This window comes from Mauremys mutica, chromosome 12 (genome assembly GCF_020497125.1).
Source record: "Mauremys mutica isolate MM-2020 ecotype Southern chromosome 12, ASM2049712v1, whole genome shotgun sequence".
Lineage (NCBI taxonomy): Eukaryota > Metazoa > Chordata > Testudines > Geoemydidae > Mauremys > Mauremys mutica.
In genome coordinates, this window is record NC_059083.1 from 10,011,879 (window position 1) to 10,037,717 (window position 25,839).

The 25,839-nt window shown below is 55.2% G+C and overlaps 3 protein-coding genes across 3 annotated transcripts in view; 2 read left to right on the forward strand and 1 right to left on the reverse strand.

Annotated features, from left to right (window-relative positions):
* The window catches only part of LOC123345648 (protein S100-A16-like), a 643,389-nt gene that overhangs the window by 386,186 nt on the left and 231,364 nt on the right, over positions 1-25,839 (forward strand). The gene's annotated exons all lie outside the window — the stretch shown is intronic.
* Positions 1-25,839, reverse strand: part of LOC123345636 (C-type lectin domain family 2 member D-like) — a 348,976-nt gene that overhangs the window by 133,202 nt on the left and 189,935 nt on the right. The gene's annotated exons all lie outside the window — the stretch shown is intronic.
* Positions 316-21,289, forward strand: LOC123345883. The gene is made up of 10 exons (XM_044982940.1): positions 316-475; positions 4,289-4,308; positions 16,119-16,175; positions 16,876-16,971; positions 17,350-17,454; positions 17,788-17,923; positions 18,698-18,792; positions 19,276-19,428; positions 20,064-20,209; positions 21,153-21,289. The coding sequence occupies exons 1-9, from the start codon at positions 316-318 to the stop codon at positions 20,163-20,165; spliced, it is 924 nt and encodes a 307-aa protein (XP_044838875.1). The 3' UTR covers positions 20,166-20,209; positions 21,153-21,289.

Below are 25,839 nucleotides of genomic sequence, written 5' to 3' on the forward strand. Positions count from 1 at the left end.
ATGGTCGCTGGTCCTGGGTGCTGTCCCTGGGCTCCAGCAGCTCCCCAGCCCCGGCTGCCTGCCCTGGGTGCAGATCCCTGGCCTCAGGCTCCGGCGGGTGCTGGCTCTGGATCCTGACCCCTAGCCCTGGCTGCACAGCAACAGGTGTGGACCCCAAGCACCATCCCTGGTAGTGGCTGCTGGCCCCAGGCGCCAACGCCCGGCCACGCACTCCGATCCCCAGCCCTGACCATTGACACTGGACACTGCTCCTGGAGGTCGACCCTGAGCTCCTGTGGGTGCTGGCCACTGGTGCCAATCCCTGGCTCTGGTCACATGGCATCAGGTGCCAACCCTGGGATCCAGCGGATGCTGGCCCTGGACACCGATACCTACCCCTTCCGCAGTCACGTGGCAGCAAATGTGGACCCCGAGTGCCAACCCCCGGCTACATGGCAGTGGATGCCAATCCCCAGCCCTGACCACACAGCAGCAGGTACTGACCCCCAGCCACCAATCCTCACCCCCCGACCATGCGGTAGCCGGAGCCCCCCGTCCATTGCACCTGGCCTCTGCTGCCTCCCCCAGCCCTGCATCCATCTTCCCTGCCCCCCGCTGCCTCAATCCCCACCCCATCCAGGTCTTAATTTGCCAGGACTTGCTGTGAAAAGTGATATTAACAAACACACAACTGGTGATTAGCAACTTTAACAAGAGCCTTAACACCAGGTGTCCTCTCTTCCCCCAGTGCTGGGAAGGGCTGGGCCCCAACTGGCAACACTGCTCTGCCAGGGCTCAGCCCTACAAACAGTTTAGGGAGTGTGAGCAGAGTCAGTGGCAAATGCTCAGAGGGTCTGGGGAGAGCAACAGCTCCATCCTGAGCTAGCCACCTGCACAGATTCATACAGCACCTAGCGTTTTCCATGTACGCTCCATCACAGGGCCCCACTTGTGCAGCCCTTCCCTTCTAGTGCCTAGGTTGATGTTCAAGTATCTCCTTCCCCCCTAACCCCGCACTCCTCTCCTGATCCCCTTCCCCGCAAATCTGCACTCCTCTCCTGATCCCCTTCCCCCAACCCTGCATTTCCCCCTGCTCCCCAAACCCTGCACTCCTCCCCTGATCCCCAAACCTCACACTCCCCCAACCCTGCACTCCTCTCCTGATCCCCTTCACCCCAACCCTGCAGTCCCCCCTGCTCCCCAAACCTCACACTCTCCCAACCCTGAACAACTCTCCTAATCCCCTTCCCGCAAACCCCGCACTCCTCTCCTGATCCCCTTCCCCCAAACCCCACACTTCCCCCTGCTCCCCAAACTCCGCACTCCTCCATCCTTGCACTCCTTTCCTGATCCCCTTCCCCCCAACCCTCCACTCCCCCCTGCTCCCCAAACCCCGCACTCCTCTCCTGATCCCCAATCCTGCACCTCCCCCTGCTCCCCAACCCCCGCACTCCTCTCCTGATCCCCAACCCTGCACCTCCTCCTGCTCCCCAACCCCCGCACTCCTCTCCTGATCCCCAACCCTGCACCTCCCCCTGCTCCCCAACCCCCGCACTCCTCTCCTGATCCCCAACCCTGCACTCCCCCCTGCTCCCCAACCCCGCACTCCTCTCCTGATCCCCAACCCTGCACCTCCTCCTGCTCCCCAACCCCCGCACTCCTCTCCGGAGCCCCTTCCCCACAATCGCCTCCTGCCCCGCACTCCCCCGCGGCCCGAGCCTCCCGCGCCAGGCACTCGGTGCTGCCGGACTCCTACCTCCAGCAGCTGCACGTAGCTCGCCGGGAACCAGCCCCGAGCCGGTACTTAGTGCTGTGAACTCCAGGTGAGAGAGAGAGGGAGGTTTGGAGGAGGAAATCAAATACATCCAGAGGGGAGAATGCGAAAGGTCTGCAACAGGGCAGGCTGAGACTTTTATCTCCCTTCCCCCCCTCCCCGCAGGAGGGGAAACTGAGGCACTGAGTGATCAGATTCCCCTCTCCAAATTATTTGCAAAGGAGGAGGACGGGGGCTCCTATCCAAACCAGTTCCCTTCCCATCAACTCTGCTTTCCCTGCTGCAAGACCGCTGTAGGGGCTGAATATTTCCATTAAATTATGGCTCCTTCGTTTGCCCTGCAACAATGAAATAGACCGGCTTGATGGGGGGGAATAGCCCCCCCCCCTAAAGCTTTGTGGATATTAAGGGTTTTTTTTGGGGGGGGAGGGAGACATGATAATATTCTAGATCAAATTCAATCAAATGCCCAGCCCAGCTTTCTAGCCATCCAGCAGCTTTAGGGCAGGGAAGGTAGGTGCTCTTGGTGCAGAGTGGTCGCAAAACAGGGGTGAATTTAGCGGGGGTTTGTGGGGTCTGCTTGAAATCCCACCCGATGCAGCCACACAGAATCATTGGCAGCACTGGGAGAGGCCAGGAGTGGAAGCAGGTGGCCTGGGGGTGGGGGGACATTGCCCTCAGTCCTGGGCTCTGGGATGGACTAGGCTGGGTGGTGGGTTCAGTCTAGTCTTCCAGCCTGTTGCTCTCACTGGGGTTTGTGGTTTTCATCTGGCTCCACCAAAAAGATCAAACAAGCCCAGTAGAAAAGGGGGGTGAGAGAGGCGGGAAGGAGTTTGTAAGGGGTTTAAGTGACCCATCAGCGAAAGAGTAAAACCAGAGTTTGACTGGGTTTCCCCCCAGCCACCACTCCTGCAAACACTGAGCAAGGAGCAGCTCCATCCCCCACTGAGGCTATGGTGAGGGACAGGAGGAAGGAAGCCACATGGCAGTCCCTTCCCCCCAGCACCCCCCTCCAGCCCCCAAACTCTGTCCCAAAGCCTGCACTCACCCCTCTGCATGCCCTCCCAGAGCCTGCACCCCTCCACCCTTCCTGCACCCCACCCCGTGCCCCAGCCCGGAGCCTGCACCCAGCACCCAAACTCCGTCCCACTCAGCCCTGGGCAAAGCTCCTTGGTCTGGCTCCCAGCCCCTCTCCAAGGGTTGCAGCTGTCTGGAGGTGCTGCCTTCCACACCTTCCTCATTCACACCTCATTCATTCAATAGGGCAATTGATTACAAAGTGGAGAGAAGATCTTATTCTACTTCTAGCAAAAAGACATTTTTCTTTTACCTTAATTACACTACCTTTGGGGCCTGCTATAACATATTACTAAGGTTCAATACAAAGTCATGTAAAAGTTATACAAAAATGCATAATGCAGCGATTTATCTACAACTCCATTGATTGACTGCTGTGTGCAGTAATATAGTGACCCCTGGGTCTTTGAATAAGGCTATATACTGGGGGGCGGGGTGCAGCAGCGAGTCGGGGGCGAGCGGGTGGGCAAGTGGCAGGTGGGCACAGAGGTGAGCAGTGAGCCAGCAGGGGGTTTAGGGGCGGGCATGGGGGTTTCTGGCAGGGGAGGGAGAAAGTGAAAGGAGGCGAGTGGTGGGTGGGGGACTGACTAGGAGGGACGCAGCAAGTCAGTGGGGGACTAGGGGGTGAAGAGGAGTGTGATGGTGGGGCCGAGCGGGGAGGAGGTGGGTCCTATTTTACTGCTGTGATCTGGTCACCCTATGTGTGCCAGGTTTCAGAGTAGCAGCCGTGTTAGTCTGTATCTGCAAAAAGAACAGGAGTACTTGTGGCACCTTAGAGACTAACAAATTTATTTCAGCATGAGCTTTCATGGGCTACAGCCCACTTCTTCGGATGCATAGAATGGAATATTTCTTTTTGCCTATGGGTGCCATTTCTCCTCCCCCCTCCCCCTCAAACCTTCCTCTTTGGCCCACAGCTGTTTTGATGGGGTGGCGCTGAGGAAGGAGGGTTTGTTTCTGCGAGGCGAGCAGCGCTGGTGGGGGCAGTGTTTCCACGGGGCTGGGCAGTGCTGGGGGGAAGGAGGGGGCATAAAATAAACATTATTGAAGAAAATCAGTTGTACAACTATCAAAACAAATTATTTTCCTAATATGAAAGTGAAAATCTATAATTAATATTCTTTTAGAATGTGGTGACTTCTATCAATATGGGCAAGAGATCAAGAGATATTGGTAGAAAGTACCCAAGTGGGAGTAAGAAAAGAGCCATATACAATATTATGTAGTAATATATAATTTTGTTATGTATCTAGTCATGGAAAGTAAATAATACATGTAAGAAATGAAAGGTGGTTTTTTTTAAGTGGTTTTTTTTTTAAAGTCATCCCTGCCGGGGCCCCGTCAAAACTGTTCGAATTAGGCCCCGCACTTCCTAAAGCTGGCCCTGGGAGACAGGTACCTAGCGCCTCCCTCCCCCGCAGTCTGTAAGAGAACCTGTGTCTCCCTGTTTGGCTGCAGACTTTAAAGCCTATCATAAAGTATCCACATTTCCTCATATAGTGTTTATACAGACATTTCACAATGATATTAAGCACCAGGGGGTCATTTGTTTTCAGAAAAACCTCACCCCGTACTCTCGTATAATACAGTACTATTGTATCCAGTCAGTTGATTCAGTTGATTATCACATGAAGTTCAGACCAGTAAATCTTTGCAATGGACCCTTCTGAAAAATAAAACCCAGAAGAGCTTCTCTCTCCTGCTGGGCGTAGACACCAGGCTGTCTTGTCCCCCGCTTCTCAGTGTGAGCTTTGATGGGTCTGTGTGCGGCTTGAATGTAAACTGAGTTAAACACACAGTCCTTCACTTAGGATCAATCTGTTTAACAACTCCCCCGGCATATGGAGTTTGAACTCATTTTAGTGACCATTCCAGTGTATGTCCATAACTCTTAGCAACCATCACGTACATATATCACACAAGGATATGAATGGTCAGAGAGTTATCAGTTTTCAAATGATACCTCACAATGTGTATTTTGCACAAAGATTGTTACAGTCGTGTGTAGGGTGTGAATACTGGGGTCTAGTGTCACTGCACACATGGTCTGTCGGCACCAAAGATGAGGAAGAACTGGGGTATGATGGGGAGCCAGTCTAGGAGGCGGGGGGACAGGGTTCAGATGACCAGTCGCAGAAACACAACAAGGAGAAGGACGCTGGGAACGGTGGCAGACAGACTGGCACCATTCGGACTGACAGTGGTAGTGAAGTTCACCACCTTGAAAGTCACACCAGGCACATTCTCCTGGATCCAATCGTTGTGGGCGTTCGGGCGGTTGTAGACCCCGGGGTAACCAGGAGCAACAGCAAGTTCATAAGGAGATGGCAAGCCTGCTGGACAGGCAATAATTAAAGAGTCAAACAGTCCCTGGGTTGAGGAGGTCGTTTTGCTGATGTTTACAGGGAGCTCCTCCCGAATGTGGGGGGGCAGAATGGGAGGAAGCACGAAGGGGCTTGTTTGAAGATTTAACCAGGGAGTGATGGGGGCTAGCATCATGGGCCATGTAACTGCGAACACTGTGTGCCCTTAGCCCAGGGGTGGGCAAACTGCCCTGTCTGCAGGCGCCGCACCTGGAGCTCCCATTGGCTGTGGTTCCCAGCAACGGGAGCTGCAGGGGCGGTGCTTAGGACACAGACAGCGTGTGGAGCCTCCTGGCTTTCCCTATGCATAGAAGCCGGATTGGGGATGTGCTGCTGCTTCTGCGAGCCACACGGAGACACGGCACTCGCGTTTTTGTCGCTCTTATCTGGACTCTCTGCAATTGGGCCACATCTTTCCTGAAAAGTGGTGCCCAGAAGTGGACACTAGACTCCAGCTGAGGCCTAATCAGTGCGGAGTAAGGGCAGAAGAATCACTTCTTGTGTCTTGCTTACAACGTTCCTTCTCTTGCCTCCATATTACAAGTGGCAAACAGAGGGAGACTAACCCCAGGTTTTTAAAAGGTATTTAGGTCACATAAATCCCATTGGTTTCAATGGGAATTAGGAACTGAAATCCCTTTAAAAAATCTGGCCCTAAGTGATTTGCTCAAGATCACAAAGGAAATCTGCAGTGGAGGCGGAATTTAAACTCAGACCCCTCAAGTCTTAGATGAGTGCCATAACCTCTGGACCATCCTTCCTTTCTCCTGTGTGTGTCTAATGACGTGTTTCTGTCTATCTAACCCCAGACATAACCATGTCTCTGTCTATCTATCCCCATAGAAAAACATCCGTCTCTCTAGTGTCTACCTGTCTATCACCTTTTCATAATTAAAGCAGGAGCTATGCTACGTATAAGAAGTCAATTAAAACCACAAACTAGGAATAAACTCTGATAAATTCAATAATCAGCATTCTTGTTGAAATCAGTAAGATTATGTTCACACTGGTTCACTGTATATTAACTGAAGAGATATGAATGAAGAGCCAAGTTAAGCAGCAGGAGCTGAATTAAAACTATGGGTGAGACCCTCATGCCTACTCTGGCTTCTTGCACAGCCTAAAACTGGAGTTCTGCAGTGGGGAAGCAGAGACAGCAAGTGAGTTTGGAAAAGCTTCCGCCTCCAAAGAAAAGGACCCTAATGAATACCAAGTAAAACATCTCCCTTTCTCCCGTGCTCACATGCAGTATCTTATCATCCTGTACAACCTATGGCTACAAATCTCTATAATTTACCGTGAGTGACTGGAGACAGTGGCAGGACCAGTCTGTCCTTCTCAGAAGATAGTTCATTAGCAGAGTCATAAAGCAACTTCCTAGAGAATCTCCACCTAATGGGCCACAATGAATTGCAGGTCAAACAGCATCAAGAAAGATGATTCCCTTGGAAGCTAGGTGGGTCCTGATGATCCTGTTCCTTCTCCCGCTTCAAACTAAGAAGAAAACTCAACTATGCAAGAGAGATTTCATTCCATTGTTGGTGTGTATCCACCCCGAACCCATGAGACCTTCCATGGGGGCAGAGAATGGTGCACTGGGGAAGCGCATTCCATTCTGTACTGTCTTTATTCACAATATTCTCTCTCCAGAGCTGTCGACTGGGAATATTTCACCAGCACAAAACTTACTCTGGGAAATTTTAAATGAAAATGTTTGATATTCAAATAAATGAAGCACCTTTTTAGAAAGAAAAAAAAAGAAGAAAAAACCCTCCATTAAACAAGATTCTTTGAAACCAAGGGGTCTTGCCCCAGCATGCGGAGCCTGACTCGACTACATGAGGTCCCTTCCACCCTACATTTTCATCTTCATATGCACAGCGTATGAAATCTTTTAACTCGTTACAGCACAATGGACCAGACACTCGGTTGGTATAAATCACCATAGCTCTGCTGATGCTGATGGATCCGTGACAACTGACGCCAGGTGATGATCTGTCCTGATATTCCCAAACTCTGACATGCAGCGTTCAGGATAGTTTAGGCAGTTGGTCCCATTTCACTGCAAGTTATTTTGTGAGAGAAAACGAAGACAACATTTTGGGGTCAAAAGCATCAGCACTTTGAGAACAGAAAAAACATCTTTTCTCTTGGTTGACAGAATGGATTTCGGAGTTTTCCTCGGGTATTAGAACTGCAAGAAAAATTGACCTCTCATCTTAGTCTTTGCCCCGTAATGTTAAAGCTTGTTGCAAGATAGAGATCTCTCTCTCTTGAACTCAAATGGATTGTGTAATGGGAGGTGGGGTTTATTTGTTCTGCCAACACCAGGGGACAGAATTCCTCAGAGCTCTGAATCACAAGTCAGGCACAAGCGGAGTGAGTGTGTCGTTAAAATACCAGTTGCATTTCCTGGCAGCAGGAGGTAGTTAGACACCAATATATGGTCTTCAAATATTGTTCAAGTTCTTAGACATGTTGATGCTTCCTTTTGTCTTTCCCTCTGTTTTATGCAGTTCATGTATCTGAAAATCCCCCCTAGCAAGAAGCACGTCCAATCACAAATACATTTAGAGGAGCACGGCAAGATTTTAATCAATATCTGCCAGGATTAGAGCTGTGAAGACGGTTTCTTTCAGAGCAGCAGGACTAGACGTCTGGATGTTGCACAGCCAAAGGGCAAGGAGCATTCTGCTGCTGAGCGCTGAGCGAGAAGGAACATTTGCAGCAGCAGCATGAGAGGGTCCAGGACTCCAGTAAAAAGTCAGGAAATGCAGCTGCCCGTGCCCCTCCGATTCAGATCTCGATTGAGTGCTGCCAAGGCCCCCAGCAAAGAGCCTGTCATGCCACATGCCATTTAGCTGAGCCCTGGCGGGATCCTTATCAGGCAGGATAACGAGGGTGATGCTGCAGCTGGGAACAGGGAAGATCCTGCCAATGGCCCTAAAGGCCAGGATGTGACCTCACATCAGATCAGGAGGACCAGTTTGGAGACGATAGCAGTGAAAACTCTGCAGAGGGGGATGTGCCTGGCCAGAGACTGGAAGTCCACGTGGTTACTGCAGCTCTCTAACCCCTCCCTCCCATTGTTTTCTAGAGAAATTGGACTTTCAACACTGAGGATTTGGTAGGTTATGGCCAAATCAGTTACTGTCCTGGATATTATGCCCTTCATTGCTGTGTGTGTCTGGGGGGTTGTGCAGATGCCACAACATTTGCATGGCCTCCTCTCCCTTCCCCTCCCCTCCACCAGCCTCTGCTGGGCACAATCCCAAGTGGATGCAGGGCACTGGGGGGAAAGGTTTCGGAAAAGCCAGCTTTGCTGTTTATCCAAGAGTTCAGAGTATGGGCTGTATGGCTTGTGCTGAAGCCCACGGTCGGTAGCAAGTTCACAACTAGAAATCAGTGCCCCTCGGTCCGTTTCACCGCAGGCAGGCAGGTGGGGGTGGAGGGGTTCAAACACGGCTTGGGTCAATGCTCTCCATCCTAGCTCAGGCTTTGGTTGGTTTCCTTCATTTCTCTCCCAGTCCTGGTAACTTATTCTGGAAAGTTTCTCAGGCAGCAGGAATTCTCCATGGCCTTTCAGGAGAACTGGGAGTGCAAACCTGCTCGGGCCTTCATAATAGCCAGGTCCCTACCAAATTCAGGGCTCACTTTGACTAGTTTACAAACCTCTGGCCTTGAAATTGACCGACGTCACCATTTCGATGTTTCCACCTGACATTTCATGGTATTGTAACCATGGGGGTCCCGATCAACCTGGGAGAATGGGGGAGTTCAGAGGTTGTTGTGGTGGGGTCACAGCATTGCCACCCTCACTTCTGTGCTGCCTTCAGACCTGGGCTCCAAGGGCAGCAGCCAGCAACCTTTCTGAAGCTAGAGGAGGTTCCCACATGTGCAGGTGGGGCCCTGCTGTTGGCAGCACCTCAGCTCCTACCGACTACTTGGGAGCACCTTGGCTCCTACCATTTTTGGGGCACCCAGAGAAGTGGACCCTTGAGCCCCAGAAAGAACTGCAAGGGAAGCCCTGAGCACTCACTGCAGAGGCCAGGCAGAAGCCCCGAGCCCAGGCACCTAGAGCGCCAGCAGGAGTGGGGAGGGGCATGAAACTCCTGAGCCTGGTGCCCCAGCACTGGCTGCAGCCACAGGGGGCCAGAAGCTCTGAGTCCGGGCACCCAGAGACGTGAGTGGAGCAGAACTGCCAAGAGCAAAGCCCTGAGCCCAACGCCGGGCTGATGCAGCGCACTCACTTCTGCATTGCCTCTGCAGGTGTGTCTGATATCCCCACGGAGAGGAAGTCCTGTCCCCAGCCGGGCAGAGAAACAGCTAGGAGGCCCCTACTGGGTTCTCCTGGCTGAGGGGTCCAGCAGGACGGGGAGATCGGATTTCACAGGGCAGGGCTAATTCGATCTAGCCAAAAAAGGCACAACAAGAACCAACAGCTGCCAGCTGAAGCCAGAGAAATTCAAAGGAGACTTAGGCACACAGTTTTGACAGTGAGGGAGACTAGCCACTGGAACAAATTACCCAGGGGAGAGGTGGAGTCTCTGTTTCCTGGTGTCTTGTCGTCAAAACTGCCTGTCATTCTGGAAGGTGCCTTTTAGTGACTTACAAGCAATTGGGCTTCATATGGTGCAAAGTGCGTGAAATTTCATAGCCGGTGAAATAGAGGCCACATTAGGAGACTGAATTGTTTCATAACCTCTATGAAAAGCTCAGTGTGGGGTGCGGAACAGACTCTGCTGTTTTGCTGGGTGGCCTGGCTGGTCCCCAGAATCAATAATGAGCAAGTGGGGTGATCCAGGCTGCAGCTCAAACATCCAGCTGGGCTGGCCAGGGGCAGACATCAGGCCTGCCAGGGAAAGGTGGGTGCGGCAGTGACTTCACAAAGGCCTTTGGCAGGAACTCAGCCTATTGGGCAAAGATGATGAGGCGTCTGTGACCTCACAGAGCTCCCTTGCCAACAGCCAGGCAGGACAGGGATGCGGGGCAGGGGGAACCTCGCAGAGCCCTGTAGCCTTGCTGCAGCAAGCCTCCATCTCGTGGTCTCTCAGAGACAGTTGCTGTAGGAGAGAGTCTGTGCGTGTGTTTCTCATTTCTGTGTGTTTCTCATTTCTCATTCCCCTCAGCCAGGAGAACCACAAAGATATTGTCATCTGTGTAGAAGGTAAGAAAAAATACAGGCTCTAAATACAAGATAGGGGACTCTATCCTAGCAGATTCAAAGGCATCACCACCCTCCTAGGGAAAAAGTTTGTGCTAATATCTGAGCTTTCCACCCTGCAACTTGAGAGCATTGCTCCTTGTTCTGTCATCTGCCAGCTCTAAGATTTCGTGAGAATCAATCTTTCATTAGGAAAATAATTCAAAAACGCAAATACAAAACACTTTGAGTGAAATCAACCCCTCCTGATCTTTAGTGTCTGGGAGTGTGGGCCTTGGGGGCCAGACTGAGACCCTCATGGGCTAGTAACACCCAAGAAGCCAGTAAAATAATTCCAGTTCTCTTACCATCCAAGCCTCCCTAATCCAAGGAACAGCTGAGGGCTGAGGGAGACAGAATGTCTAACTCATGACTGAAAATACAAAGATGTGTTATTGGCTTTGGTTGGGGGACAAGTAACAAATCTGTTGGGATTCTTGCCCCAAACAACAATCGCCCATTGTCCTTTAGAGCACGAGGACCCTAACACGCCTGACTTGCTCAAATCTCTCTCCTGCTAGGGCTGAGAGAATTTTCTCCATCCCCCATGATACCGAGGGAAAGAGAAAAGAAGTGACCTCTCTGGTCACACAGCAAGGGCATGCCAGAGCTAGAAAGAGAAGCATAAGAAAGAAGTTGTATCAAAATGTTTTGCATTTCAAACTAACAAATTTCTTAAACAAAGGCAATTTGATGTGTGGTTAGTGAAGTGAAATGATACATTCTTGTCTCCACGAGTTTCTAGATTGATGAACCAGTAGATCTATCCCCTAATTTTTATCCCTAGATTGAGGGAGGAAAACAAGTTTGCCTGTTTTGAGAATTCCCAATGGTTTTCTTGAATTTCAACAAACTAGTTGATTGAACTGAACGATTTGAATAAACTGAAAGGAAGACAATATTTTCTGCACCTTTCAAGGAAGCTACTGCTGCCCAAAGCTGGGTTAGCATTTCAGCTACTTTGCTTCCGGGGCCTTAGCTATCACATCAGTGGTGCGACTGTCTGAAAAGCTTGGCAGTGAACATGTTCTACTGAACGTTATTTTTTCTCTTCTATTTAAATTATTTAAAAGATTGTCATAAATTGGGCCCTTATCAGAGGTTGTCAATTTCCAATATAATTATGACAGTGAGGGAGACTAGCCACTGGAAGAAATTACCCTGGGGAGAGGTGGAGTCTCTGTTTCCTGGTGTCCTACCATCATAACTGGTTGGGAAGGTGCCTTTTAGTGAATTACAAGCAATTGGGCTCAATAGGGTGCTAAGAGTGTGAAATTTCATAGCCCGTGAAATAGAGGCCACATCAGGAGACTGAATTGTTTCACAACCGATGCCTCTATGAAAAACTCAGCGTGGGGTGCGGAACAGACTCTGCTGTTTTACTGGGTGGCCTGCTTGCTCCCCAGAATCAATAATGAGCAAGTGGGGTGATCCAGGGTGCAGCTCAAACATCCAGCTGGGCTGGCCAGGGGCAGAGGTCAGGCCTGCCAGGGAAAGGTGGGTGTGGCAGTGACTTCACAAAAGCTTTTGGCAGGAACTCAGCCCATTGAGCAAAGACAATTAGTTGGGAATTGGTCCTGCTTTGAGCAGGGGGTTGGACTAGATACCTCCTGAGGTCCCTTCCAACCCTGATAGTCTATGATTCTATGAGTGAGGCATCTGTGACCTCACAGAGCTCCCTTGCCAACAGCCAGGCAGGACAGGGATGCGGGGCAGGGGGAACCTCGCAGAGCCCTGGAGCCTTGCTGCAGCAAGCCTCCATCTTCCCTTTACCAGTTAAAGGTTATGAGCAGACAATGGCTGGAAGTTGAAGCTAGACCAATACACACTGGAAATAAGGCGAGGAGCATTTTTAACATCAGAGTTTGGAGCAATTCACTGAGGGTTGTGCTGGATTTTCCACAACTGGCCTCTTTTAAAATCAAGCGTGGGTGTTTTACTAAAAACCTGTTCTAATTCCTATGGGAATTATTTTGAGGCACATTCTATGGCCGAAGTGAAACAGAAAGTCAGACGACAGTGGTTTCCTCTGGGCTTGGAATTAATCTGTGACTCGCTGGGGGCGTTTGGAATGTGGCCATTTTGCTTCCCTCTTCCTCCTTCCCTCTTGTCCCTTCTTCTCAATTGGAAAACGGGTCACCAGAAAAGCCTGATTTCCACCCTGTGCCCCTTCCATTAGTGCTGTAAGCTGAAGGGCATTGTGACTTGAGAGTGAATTCAGCCAGTCAGTGCTAACTCTCCACAGGTGATTTGCATAAGTCAGTAAATGAGCCTGCAGGTTTCCGTGGGAGCGATGCCCAAGGCAGGGCTCAGGCTTCGGGTTTATGCTCCGGGTTAGTGGAGTCAGGGAGCGACAGGTGGCTGAGTTACCTCTGGTGTCACAATGTTACTGCTCAGGTTCCTCTGCCTGCTGCACCACCTGGGCAGTGACTGTCAAGGGGAAGGTTTTATGGATTTGAAACTTAGAAACCAGGAAGCGCAGGAGAGGAATGGCTTAGAGAGTTTGGCAGTAAAATGTAGGTTTTGAGGCAATATCCTGTGCAATTGCTACTGGATCCAGGACGGAGACAGCATTCCTGCCCCTCCCACCACCTCTTAGCTGGGCCTACATAAAAGAGACTAGCTAGAGTTTTGCACGCTTGTTTGTTTGAGGCTGAGCAAATAAGGCCCAACAGATTACTGCTAGGATGAATTTTGCTGCCTCCTCTCCTTGACTAGAATACAAGCAGTTTCTGATTCTCTCAGATGAAGTAGTTCTTTTAAAATCAAGGGCAAGACCAATCAGTGGCTTTTTCACAGCCCAACCCCAATCCCCCCAAAAGAGATTTTATTTTTATTTAAACTGGGTGTTTTAAATTTATATTGAAAAAGTTTTTTTTTTTTAAACTTATCCAGTATAAAATTTGAAATGATGACAAGTGATGTTAAGGCCTCTAGTTGCTCCAGCCTATTAAAGTAATTTAAATAAGTACATATATGAAGAAGTCCATGTTTGCTGCCAAGTGTCAGAGGAAGTCAAAGCACTGAACTGTTGGAAGTCATTGCCTAAGCACCTGGGCATCCAGAAGTTATTGAAACACTCAGCCAGATTTTGGCAGCACTAGCCTCTTCTGCGGGTGCAGAAAGAATATTTTCTTCATTCCAGTTGATGCAGCTACTTCATTCAAATGTAAGAAACTGATTGGGAGTTCGAAAAGGATGAAGGCTTCTTTTCCCCTTGTAAAATATGAATAAAGGCTAGAGAGGAGGAGGTGTGAGCTACTACTTCTAAAATCTGGAAGGATATTATGAGCAGGAACAATCAGTTCAGGGCACGAACTAGAGATACTTCTTTACCTCAGTTTGTTTGAAATGAAACCAAATGGTTGAGTCAACCTTTTTGTTTTTCTGTATCCTGCAAAACCAGCAAGTCAACATGTTTGAATGGATCCCTATTCCTAGCATCATAGAAGACTAGGGCTGGAACAGACCTGAGGAGGTATCTAGTCCAACCCCCTGCTGCAGGCAGGACCAACCCCAACTTCATCATCCCAGCCAGGGCTTTGTCAAGCTGACCTTTTAAAAACTTGTAAGGATGGAGATTCCACCACCTCCCTAGGGAACCCATTCCAGGGCTTCACCACCCTCCTAGTGAACTAGTGTTTCCTAATAGCCAAGCTAAGCCTTCCACAGTGCAACTTGAGACCATTGCTCCGTGTTCTGTCATCGGCCACCACTAAGAATTTCATGAGAATCAATCCCTCATTAGGAAAATAACTCAAAAATACAACTACAAAACATTTGGAATGAAATCAATCCACCCTGACCTGTAGTGTCTGGGGGTGTGGGCCTCTGAGGCTAGACTGAGACCCTCATTGGCTAGAACCACCCAGTGAGCCAGTAACAATATCCACTCCTGTTACCGTCCAAGCCACCGCAATCCAAGGAACAGCTGAGGGCTGCAGGAGACAGAAGGGTGCTGAGAGGGTCTAACTCATGACTGCCAACCCAGAGATGTGTTATTGGCTTTGGATGGGGGACAAGGAGCAAATCCGTCAATCACTACAACAGGTCCCACTCGGAGTCAGGGAGACTGGGAATCGAGTCCTGCTGGCACTTCCCAGCTCTGGCTTTCTGGAGGAGGAGGAAGACCCCAGCTCCCCTAGCTGACCCTGAGGCACCTTCTGGGCCCAAATGGAGGTGGCCCCGGGTACAGCTATGGAGTGTCCCAGGAGCGTTCCGCTAGTGGCATTGTATTGTTTTCACAGCCAGTTTCGATATCTGGTGTCTACCCCTTGCCCTGCTGGCAGGGCATTGAGCGGCACCCGTTGCCGGCCACCTGGGTGTGGAGATTGAAGAGGGTGAAGAGAGGAGCAACCCTGAGTATCTGCCATCCTGCTCCATCTGATCTAGAATAAGTAAGTGGAGTTCTCCAGAACCATCCCCAGTGTGGTGGGAATATCCCACCACTACGGCTCCCAGCCCGTCCCTTGTCAGGGTTTGTTCCCCAGGTTGAGGGTTCCTGTGCCCTGGGGTGGGATGTGACGGGAGGAGAAATTGCCTCAGCAAAGGGGAGGTGGGCAGGGGAGCAGGCAGGCTCGTTAATGAGAGGCTGCTTTGAAGCCAGACTCATGGCTGCTCCCCACTCTGTTCCAGGATGGAGCGAATCAGGCAGATGCTCAGGAGGAAGGCCGGGCAGGTGGCTCCACAGCCAGAAGACGACATCAGGCAGCCTGCCCAGGCGGAGAGCGGCCCCTCTGTCCCCGTGGGCGGGGAAGAGGCTCGTGGCCAGGGGAAAGGGAGGAGCTGCTTCGCCTGCTGGAGGAGGCGGAACACAGTAGCTCCTCTAGCTGACCCTGAGGCACCTTCTGGGCCGAAACGGAGGTGGCCCCGGGTTCAGCTGTGGAGCAGAGAGCCAGGGGAGGGCAGGAGCCGGGGACAGCAGCTCTGGGGCTTCCTTTGCAGGAAGCCAAGGAGCCAGGAGCTGCGCCCCAGGGCCCAGCAGGAGCCGCCAACCACCATGGCAGCTGAGGGGCCCTGCGCCAGCCCAACCCTGGCCCCCGAGGAGCCTCCCGCCAGCCCCAGCCTGGCCCCAGAGGAGCCTCCTGCCAGCCCCAGCCTGGCCCCAGAGGAGCCTCCCACCAGCCCCACCCTGGCCACGGAGGAGCCTCCTGCCAGCCCAGAGCAGGAGTTGAGTGACTGCGGCGCTGCAGACACCAGCAGCTCCGCATTCTCCTGCGGGGCCAGAAGCTCCTCCGTGCGGTCTGGCAGCCCTGTCTTTGAAGGCTCCTTCTTTGGAGGTGAGGGGAGACCCAGGGGAAAGGGAGGAGGACTGGGGCGGTGGGGGACTAGTAACACCCTGTGCCCATCGGCTCGCCAAGGCGCCGGGACTGACCCACGTGACCCCACTAACACCAGTGGGGGTGGCACAGACACGCCCCATGGCAGGGGATGCTGGGCGGAGTTGGGGAGCTCCAGCCTCCCTGATCATGTTGGGGTGGGGGGCTGACTGCCACTGGGCCCTGAGGCTGATGGGGCTGTGGGCATCTCTGGGTGGGGCTGGGTGGGGCCCTGGCCGCCATGGGGCTCCTTACAGAGAAAGGGGAAACATGGAGCCTTCTCTGTCCACTGCATCCCCCCAGCAGCAGAAGGGATTAAACTTTCTCCTTCCCTCCCTGGTGCAGATACCCCCAGTGCCCAGGTGTCGTGGCCTGAGGAGGAGGAAGAGGAGGAGTGCGAGGAGGAGGAGGAGCAAGACATCATCTTGGTGATCCAGCAGCACCTGCAGGGCAGAGCTGAGGTACAAAAATCCCCCAGCTGCGCTGCCACCCAGTCTGTCCTGCTCCTTGTTCCGTCCCCACCCAGGCAGGGGGTCTTGCACAAGAGAATCCCTCATCCCCAATGGGGGGACACATCTCCTCTGTTATCTGGCACCCCAAAGTGGGGACATTTGTCCCACACAGGCCAAGGTCCTCGCAGACACTGTCCAAGTTCCAACCCCTGTCTGCGCAGGGAGACACTGTTTTTGGGAAGCGGGCGGCTTTCCCTGTCCAACCCCATGGAGGTCCTGAGCCCTGGAGCTGGTTTGGGTCTGGGGTCCAGGGCATGTGCCTTGATCCTGACGTGCTGTTCATGGATCAGGGGTTCAGAGGGGATTGCATTACCCCTCCGTGGCTGATCCCAGCCTTCCTTCCTCTCCTCATTCTCTGATCTCCTGCCTGGACTCTCCCGGGGATCCTACCTCTCACCCATTGCAGTTTGGCTGATCCATACTCTGCTGGGTACCAGGCCCTGCCCAGAGAACTGCTCAGAGCAAGGATTAATGAGGCAGCAGGCATCCGGCCATGAACTCTTGCTAAGTGTCCCTGGAGTGATGTGAATGGGAGAGGCCAGGATGCGCCTTTTGAGTCTTGCCAGGGCTCCTGGAGAATCCTCCTCATTGTCCCCTGACTGCTGTAGCCCCGTGTCCCATGACTGACGGGTGCTCCCTCTTCTTGCAGGCTCTGCACAACCGCCATTTGCGGAGCCTGGACACCATCCTCAGGGGCTGCCTAACAGAGACCCCCACCGTGGAGAAGCTGCAGCACCTCCTGGAGGTGAGTAGAATGGACGGTCTGGGGTGGAATTGCCTCTGAGCCCTGTGGGAGGGCAGCAAAGGAGAGACTAGAAGAGCCACGTTTCCATTGTGTCCTCCCAGCTTGGACCCAGCCGGCCACACGTTCCCAGAGCTGCCAGCGCAGGGGGAAGGAGCTGGGACTGTCAGCCAGAGCTCTGCACGGTTGCATTAAGCACTAACAGTGAGCACCAGGCCTGGCTGGGGCCTGAGAGACTGAACCCCCTTTTCAAGCTCTGCCACCAGGGCTCGGCTACTCCACCCTGAGCACAAAGTCTCAGCCCCTTGGGGAGGGGGAGAGGCTGGTTTGTAGAGCATGTACGCCTGCCCGCTGACCCTCCCCTGCCTCCTTCTCCCGCAGCACATCCATCGCTCTCTCCTGGCAAAAAACACCCAGGAGAGAGCCAGGGCCGTCCAGACCAGCGCGGCCCTGCTCCAGTTTGCTACCTCCCTGCCTGGATTTGACGTAAGTGACCTCTGACCCCAGCGTCCTGCAGAGTCAAGTTCCTCATCCCCTGGCTAATTGGTCCCCCTGGGTCCGTAAGGGACTGCGTTCCATAGGCCGCTGGCTGGCAGGGTCGTGCCTGGCCCTTGTTATTCTGGAGCAGCGAGTGCTCAGCGAGGGCCCTTGCCCTGCTCCCTTTGCTCCGAGCTCCCTTGGGGACAGAAAGGAAGAGGGCTCTCGCTGCTCTCCCCCAGTGCCTCCTACAGAGGGGTGGGAGCAGAGCTCAGGTCCAGGGGCGCTGGGGCGCTGAAGGGAGAATGGTGATGGATTCCCCTCTCCTTCTCCTTCCACCAGACCTCCTCCACCTTCTCCAAGGCAGGTGAATTTGTGCTGCAGCTGGGTCTCTGTGCATACCACCCAGCCAGTGACATCAGTCGGCATGCCAAGGGTGGGATCAATTGGCTGCACAAGCTCCTGCTCCAGAAGAGGGGTAAGAAACCCAGCTGGGCAATGGGACCCCATGGAAACGAGCCTCTGGGAGACTAGCTCCAGCTGGCCATTGGGACGCCTCTAGAACTAAGGCCTCTCTGCTTAGACCCGCTGTAGCGGGAAAGAGGAACCCCAATAGAAACAAGGCCCCTCCTTTGAGACTCCCTCTGCTGGGCAATGGGACCCTACAGAAAGAAGCCCCCTCCTCTGAGACCGACCCCAGCTTAGATGATGACTCCTTCTATCCCCCTCTCTCTGAATTAGGGAGATGAGTGTGAAAGTGCCAGGGAAATTGGCTGCTTTATCTCAGAGCCCGGCTCTGTCCCCCAGCCCAGGGAAATCAGCCCACCCCATATGGGGCAGCCAGCTCGTGAGGGGACAGGAACGGAGCTATTGAGACACATGGAGGGAAAGAGCCCGTCATGAGGGCAGGGGCAGGAACAGGCACCACAGGAGATGGACACAAAGCTTGTAGGGTGTCACCAGTCAGGTAGCCAGGGCCAGATCCTGACTTCAGTGGGTGTGGGGGGTTCTCAGTATTAGACACCCCCATGAACAGGCACCCACTCCCAGAGCACAATGACCGTAAGGGTCACATGATTACTGTGAGGGCTGAAACAAATCCCCCTTCTGGTACTAACCCGCCTGGCATGGACCCTGCGATTCCATTGGGCCGCGGATGCCAGGAGGAGCCTGGCCAGTGTGTACCCAGAAGGAAACAGGCACTGAAAGCGGAAGGCCAAACCTCCCCAATGGGTGTGTCTTTCTCTCCCAGGGCTCAAGACCAGGAAGGCAGCAGACCTGTGGTGCCAGGACGGGCTCCATGACCCCAAGTGCCTGGGATATAGAAATCTGGCCAGGGTGGGAGAGGTAAGGACTCTCCGCCGGTGCATTGCAGCAGCTCAGGTGTGGAGCTGTGTCCCGCTGCAGTGAGTGTGTCATGGACACAGGGCAAGAGCCTGCTCCTTATTTCCACAGAGTATGTGAGGCTCCTGGGAATGTCCATGGGGTGAGGCGTGGGAATGATCCAGATCTAAAAGACCCCGAACCTCTAGTGGGTGAGCTGCAGGAGCTGTCGCTGCTGGGAGCAGCAGGGGTCCTGGGCTGTCTGTGTGAGCTGGGTTCCAGAGCGCGCAGACACATTCCCAGCATCTCATGGCACCTGCGGTGAATCCTGCTCCATAAGAGCTATTGGAGGCCTCAGTGCCTGCAGCCTCCTACTGAAGGGGGTTCCTGGTCCATGGGACCCCAAAGGTTGGCTGCCCCAGGACTCTTCTCCACCTTGTGAGACACTAGAGGGATTTGGAGCCTGGTTCTGGGCCATTGCAAGGGCTCTGGTTCTTTTGGTTTTAGGTCTTCGGAGAAATATTCACCGAAGACCAGAAGAGGAGTTTCCTCCAGGCGGGCCTGCTGGCCATCCACCACCCCCACAACCGCATCAGCCATGCTGGCCTGGTGCTGATGTATTCCATCGTGGGGGAAGCCGGCCAGCTGCTAGAGGACGAGGTAACCAAAGAGGGGTCTCTACCCAGGTGACCAGGGCCTTTCACCTCCAGGCCATTGAAAATCGCTCCCATCCCATCCCCATGCGCTGACCAGGGAGCAAGGAGAGGGTGACCCCAGACAGGTGCCATTGGTCAGTGCCAGCTTCTCCCCTGAGCAGCTCAAAGCAGGGCAGCCTGGCTGATGTGGTGGAGTCAGTCAGCAGAGGCTGCATAAGTGCCCCATTCACCAGAGCCACTGCCCATGGCATCACGTTAAGGACATGGGGATCCCTTGGGGAAAGGTGTCCACTTCCTCTCACCCCCCGGCACTACTGCCCAAAGCCTCCCAGCCCTCGGCTGGAGGGGGCGAGGGTGGCTGAGGGGACTCCGGGGAGCGGAGCTGGATTCCCGCTGGGTTGGGAGGTAGAACAGTTCTCGCGGGGGGACTGAGAGGAGTGGGGGCAGGAGTTCATTCCACAATGGTGGGAGAGGGGATGGAAGTCACTAGAGAAGAGACAAGATTTCGTCTCGGGGGTTGGGCGGGGGAATCCGTCCCTCAGATGTGGGGAGGAAATGTTGCTGGCTCCCGGTGCCGTTAATACCCTTCGTTCTCATGGGTGTCGGAGTCTCTGATTGATCCTTGTTCCCTTGCAACAGGGGGAAATTACAAACAAAATCATGGGACAGCTATTTAATATCAGGCTCATGGGCAAGCTGCCCGACGCCCTGAAGGAGCTGTGCTCCGTGGGGCAGGATTGAAGGCCCCCCCCCCTCGCATGACCAGCTCGGACCCCCTGCCGCAGGTACTGCTCTGTCTCACTGTTCCTGGGGGGAAGGGCTGGGGGTAGCGGCCATAGAGCCCCCCGCAGCACTGAGAGAAACCAAGGCTGAGCACCTCACTCTGGACACCCTGCCCCACCCCGACCCCTGGGGCTGGGCCCAGGCCAGATACTGGTTGGGAAGAATCAGGCTGTGGGGCTGGCCCAGAAGTGAGAGCATCCGCAGAGCCAGGGGTTGTGCTCAATAGCCATTGCAGTCTGGGAGGGGTGGCCTGACATGGGGCCCCTCCCCCATCATCACTGCTCAGACCTTCCCATGGCCCCTGTCACCTCTGATGCAGCGAATGTCCGACCATCCCCCACCTGGGGCCCAATCCACCCACCTGGTATCTGAGCCCTTCCCAGCCAGGAATGAAACTCCCCCCGAACACCCTGGGGCAGGGGAGGAGCCTCCCCATCCGGCAGGTGGGAACTGAGACGCAGAGGAAGGGCTGTGGGCCTGGTCACACAATCCTGGGTGTAGATCTGGGAAGTGGACTGGGTCCCGGCCTAGAGCCTTTCCCCCAGGGGCACCTTCACTTCTGCCCTTTATTCTCCCCTCCGGCCAGGGGGTCTGTGCGTGTGAAATGAACAGGGAGGGTGATGGGGTCCTGGCACACAGCCTGGATGGGAGCTCCCCTTGGCTTGGTCCCCAGGCTCAGAGACATCTTTGTCATCCCGCTGTCCTTCTGTTATTGCTAGGAAGGGAGTCCCCCGATAAGGGGTCTCCAGGCTCCAGTAAGTCATCCTCATTCCTGCCCGCATGTACGCCCTGCCCTGCCCTGCCCTTCCCTGCCCTCCGGTTTCTCGCTGTTGACTCTGGCTGGGCTCTTGACTCCAGTGTCTAGCTATGACTTTGGCATGACCCTTCTTGGCTCCAGATTTGGGTTCTGAACCCCGGCTCAGTATTCTCCTTGCCTTTCTCTAGCCTTGCTCCAGGCCCTCCACCCACCCGCTGCACAGCATTGCCTCCTCCTCCTCCTGATCTTCCCCAACACCTTCAGTTTCAACTACATGGCTTCGACCTCTGCATGGATATGGACATTGGTTCATACTTCTGCCCACCCGGCTTCGACCTCCGGCCTGGACATTGACACTGGCTCCGGTTCTGCCTGCACATTCTCAACACCTGGCAGCAGTAGACAGGCCCCATGTAGTGAGGCGGCCTGGCTCCCAGGCGCACCTGAGAGGGATAAGCCAGATCAGCTGCCTCAGTGGGTGGAGCCACCGCCGCCTGTCCCCGCCCCCCGGAAGTCAAGGGGCGGGACAGGAAGTACAAAAGCCCGGGCCCAGCGCTCAGTTGGAGCCCGACCGCGGGAGGAGACAGACGCTGGTGCCCGAGCTCCAGCCGAACCAAGCCTGCCCCAAGCCCGGTACCCAGAGGACACCTGGTCGAACCTGCCCCTAGCCCGGTACCCCGAGGACGACTGGTCGAGCCTGCCCCGAACCCGGTACCCCGAGGACGACTGGTCGAGCCTGCCCCGAACCCGGTACCCAGAGGAGGACTGGCCAAGCCTGCCCCAAGCTCGGTACCCCGAGGAGGAGTCGAGCCCACCGGTACACCCCTCTCCTGAGGAGCCGATGCTGGTAGGCCCCCCGGCTGAAGCCGCAATGACACAGGCACCAGTGGAGGGGGAGAGTGGAAGTGGCCCGGGGATAGCTGACCCCAGTCTGGCTGCCGCTGACCCTGAGCCTATGTCAGTGTGTTGCGGCCAGGATCCCCACTGACTGCAGCGGATCCCCGCAGCTGCTAGGGCCCCGGGCTGGGACACAGTGGAGTGGGTGGGCCTGTGTCCCCCCTGCCACCCCACTCACGGGTGGCAGTCTCCCCCTCAACCCCACCGCTTGGGCTTAGGAGCCTGGACTTACCTGAACTGCTGCTCAGCCCTGCCTGAGGGTCTGAGCCCTGTACCTGTTGCTGCCCTGCCCTGAGCTAGGGCTTGGGCTTGAGACACTGAACTGCTGCTCAGCCCTGCCTGAGGGTCTGAGCCCTGCCTCTTGGTGCTGCCCCGCCCTGAGCTAGGGCCTGGGCTTTACAGACTGAACTGCTGCTCAGCCCTGCCTGAGGGTCTGAGCCCTGCCTCTTGGTGCTGCCCCGCCCTGAGCTAGGGCTTGGGCTTTACAGACTGAACTGCTGCTCAGCCCTGCCGGAGGGTCTGAGCCCTGCCTTTGGTTGCTGCCCCGCCCTGAGCTAGGGCCTGGGCTTTACAGACTGAACTGCTGCTCAGCCCTGCCTGAGGGTCTGAGCCCTGCCTCTTGGTGCTGCCCCGCCCTGAGCTAGGGCCTGGGCTTTACAGACTGAACTGCTGCTCAGCCCTGCCCGAGGGTCTGAGCCCTGCCTCTTGGTGCTGCCCCGCCCTGAGCTAGGGCCTGGGCTTTACAGACTGAACTGCTGCTCAGCCCTGCCTGAGGGTCTGAGCCCTGCCTCTTGGTGCTGCCCCGCCCTGAGCTAGGGCCTGGGCTTTACAGACTGAACTGCTGCTCAGCCCTGCCCGAGGGTCTGAGCCCTGCCTCTTGGTGCTGCCCCGCCCTGAGCTAGGGCCTGGGCTTTACAGACTGAACTGCTGCTCAGCCCTGCCCGAGGGTCTGAGCCCTGCCTCTTGGTGCTGCCCTGCCCTGAGCTAGGGCCTGGGCTTTACAGACTGAACTGCTGCTCAGCCCTGCCCGAGGGTCTGAGCCCTGCCTCTTGGTGCTGCCCCGCCCTGAGCTAGGGCCTGGGCTTTACAGACTGAACTGCTGCTCAGCCCTGCCTGAGGGTCTGAGCCCTGCCTCTTGGTGCTGCCCCGCCCTGAGCTAGGGCCTGGGCTTTACAGACTGAACTGCTGCTCAGCCCTGCCCGAGGGTCTGAGCCCTGCCTCTTGGTGCTGCCCCGCCCTGAGCTAGGGCCTGGGCTTTACAGACTGAACTGCTGCTCAGCCCTGCCCGAGGGTCTGAGCCCTGCCTCTTGGTGCTGCCCCGCCCTGAGCTAGGGCCTGGGCTTTACAGACTGAACTGCTGCTCAGCCCTGCCTGAGGGTCTGAGCCCTGCCTCTTGGTGCTGCCCCGCCCTGAGCTAGGGCCTGGGCTTTACAGACTGAACTGCTGCTCAGCCCTGCCTGAGGGTCTGAGCCCTGCCTCTTGGTGCTGCCCCGCCCTGAGCTAGGGCCTGGGCTTTACAGACTGAACTGCTGCTCAGCCCTGCCTGAGGGTCTGAGCCCTGCCTCTTGGTGCTGCCCCGCCCTGAGCTAGGGCCTGGGCTTTACAGACTGAACTGCTGCTCAGCCCTGCCCGAGGGTCTGAGCCCTGCCTCTTGGTGCTGCCCCGCCCTGAGCTAGGGCCTGGGCTTTACAGACTGAACTACTGCTCAGCCCTGCCCTTGTGACCCCTCTAAGAACTCCTCTCACTGCCCTCAACCAATTAGGATTAGTTTTGTCCTGACAGGACCACCCCAAGAGGGGATTCTGACCAATCAGGGCGAGTTCTGGGGCAGGGGGACCCGTCCGGGAGTGGGCCGTATGACCCCATTAAGAACTCCTCCCAGGGCCCTCTGCCAATCAGAGTGCAGCACCATCACCTCATAAGTCCCAGCGCTGGACAGACGAGGCCATCTCTCACCAAGGACACATGGTTTAGAAATCGTGGGAAGGCTGCTGAGAGGAAACCTGGACTCCTTCACCACCCCCGTGAGAACTTCGGACTCTGTCTTCACCCTGAGGGTCTTTGACCATCCGCGGAGAAAGCGCTACATCAGCGACAGTGCCGAGGAGGAGGAGGGAGCGACCGAGGGGAGCCCTTTGGCCCAGCCATTGATGGATACGCCGGAACCCGAACCCAAAACCCAACTGCTTGTGAGACACCCCAATGAGCATGGTGGCCTCTCTTTGTCCACCCCCTTAGAGGTGGAATGCGACTGCGGCTCGGGGGAGTCACCGGCGCACAACGTGAACACAGGTAAAGGAATGATTAAGTCAGGGGTGAAAGTAACTTCCAGGACTTACCGGTACTGCTGGAGTCCTGAGGGGGTGTGGCCTCTCAAGATTGAAAGGTCCTGGAGCATCGGCTGTGGCTGGGAGCCCCAGGGCCTTTAAATTCCCCCCGCAGCTCTGGCAGCCGGGTTCGAGCGTGGATTTAAAGGGCCCGGAGCTCCCATGGCTGTGGGGAGCCTGAGCCTTACCCGGCTGGAGCCAGGATTTAAAGGGTCTGGAGCTCCTGCTGCTCCAGAGAGCCCTCAGCCCTTTAATTCCCTGCCCCAGCCTGGGTGCTGGAGCTGCGTGCAGGGGAATTAAAGGGCTCTGGGATCTACGCAGCCATGGGGAGCACTGAGCCCTTTAATTCCCAGCCCCAGCCCAGCTCCTGGAGCTGCGGGGGGAATTTAAAGAGCTCTGGGCTCCCCGCAGCCGTAGGTGTTCTGAGCCAGAGATGAAAATAAGCTGGTACGGGCCAGTACAGCATAGTGACAAGAGCCAGTACGCTGTCCTGGACCGCACCAGCTTCCTCAGTGGGGATTTAAAGGGCTCAGAGCTCCGGCAGCTGCGGGGAGCCCAGAGCCCTTTAAATCCCTCCTCCCCTCCCACCGCAGCTCCGGCAGCCGGGCTGGGGCTGGGAATTAAAAAGCTCGGTATTCCCTGCAGCGGCAGGAGCTCTGGGCCCTTCAAATCCCGGCCCCAGCCCGGCAATGCTCTGGCTCCCCGCAACCGTGGCAGCTCCGCGCCCTTTAAATCCACACCCGAATCCGGCTGCCAGAGCTGCGGGGGAATTTAAAGGGCTCTGGGCTCCCTGTAGCCACGGGAGCTCTGAGCCCTTTAATTCGCAGCCCCAGCCTGGCTTCCAGAGCTGCAGGGGGTATTTAAAGGTCTTTTGGATTCCCGCAGCTGCGGGATCTCCGAGCCCTTTAAATCCTGGCCCCAGCCCAGCTGCCAGATCTGCAGGGGGAAATTAAAGGGCTCTGGGCTCCCCGCAGCCGTGGGATCTCTGAAGCAGAGATGAAAATAAGCCATTATGGTCCAGTACGGCATACCAGGAAGAGCCAATATGCCGTGCCGGACCACACCGGCTTCCTCAACAGGGATTTGAACGGCTCAGAGCTCTGGCGGCTGCAGGGAGCCCAGAGCCCTTTAATTTTCCCCCGCAGCTCTGGCAGCCGGGCTGGGGCCAGATTTAAAGGGCTCGGTGCTCCCCGCAGCCGTGGGAGCTCCGGGCCCTTTAAATCTACACCGGAATCCGGCTGCCGGAGCTGCGGGGGGAATCTAAAGGGCTCGGGGCTCCGCAGCGGCCTGAGCCCTGGGCCCTTTAAATCAACCCTGGGCTCAGGGGCAAATTAAAGAGCCTGAGGCAAATTAAAGACCCTGGGGCTCCCATCCACAGCTGGTGTTCCAGGACCTTTAAATCTTGAGAGGCCCCACCTCTTCCGGTTGAGGCCATGCCCCCTCAGGATTCCGGCAGTACCGGTAAGTCCTGGAAGTTACTTTCCCCCCTGCTGTGAGCCCTTTAAATCCCAGCCCCAACCCAGCTGCTGGAGCTGCGTGGAGGGGAATTTAAAGGGCTCTGGGCTCCCTACAGCTGCCGGAGCTCTGAGCCCTTTAAAGCCCTGCTGAGGCTGAGGCGTTGTTAAAGGTCTCCAAGCAGATTCCTGGCTCT

Bases quoted from the DNA above. Each gene is read 5' to 3' on its own strand.
- LOC123345883 (XM_044982940.1), top strand. From the start codon at position 316: ATGGCATCAGGTGCCAACCCTGGGATCCAGCGGATGCTGGCCCTGGAC. The intron at 16,176-16,875 runs GTACAAAAATCC...CTCTTCTTGCAG, and splicing joins ACCTGCAGGGCAGAGCTGAG to GCTCTGCACAACCGCCATTT. The intron at 16,972-17,349 runs GTGAGTAGAATG...CTTCTCCCGCAG, and splicing joins AGCTGCAGCACCTCCTGGAG to CACATCCATCGCTCTCTCCT.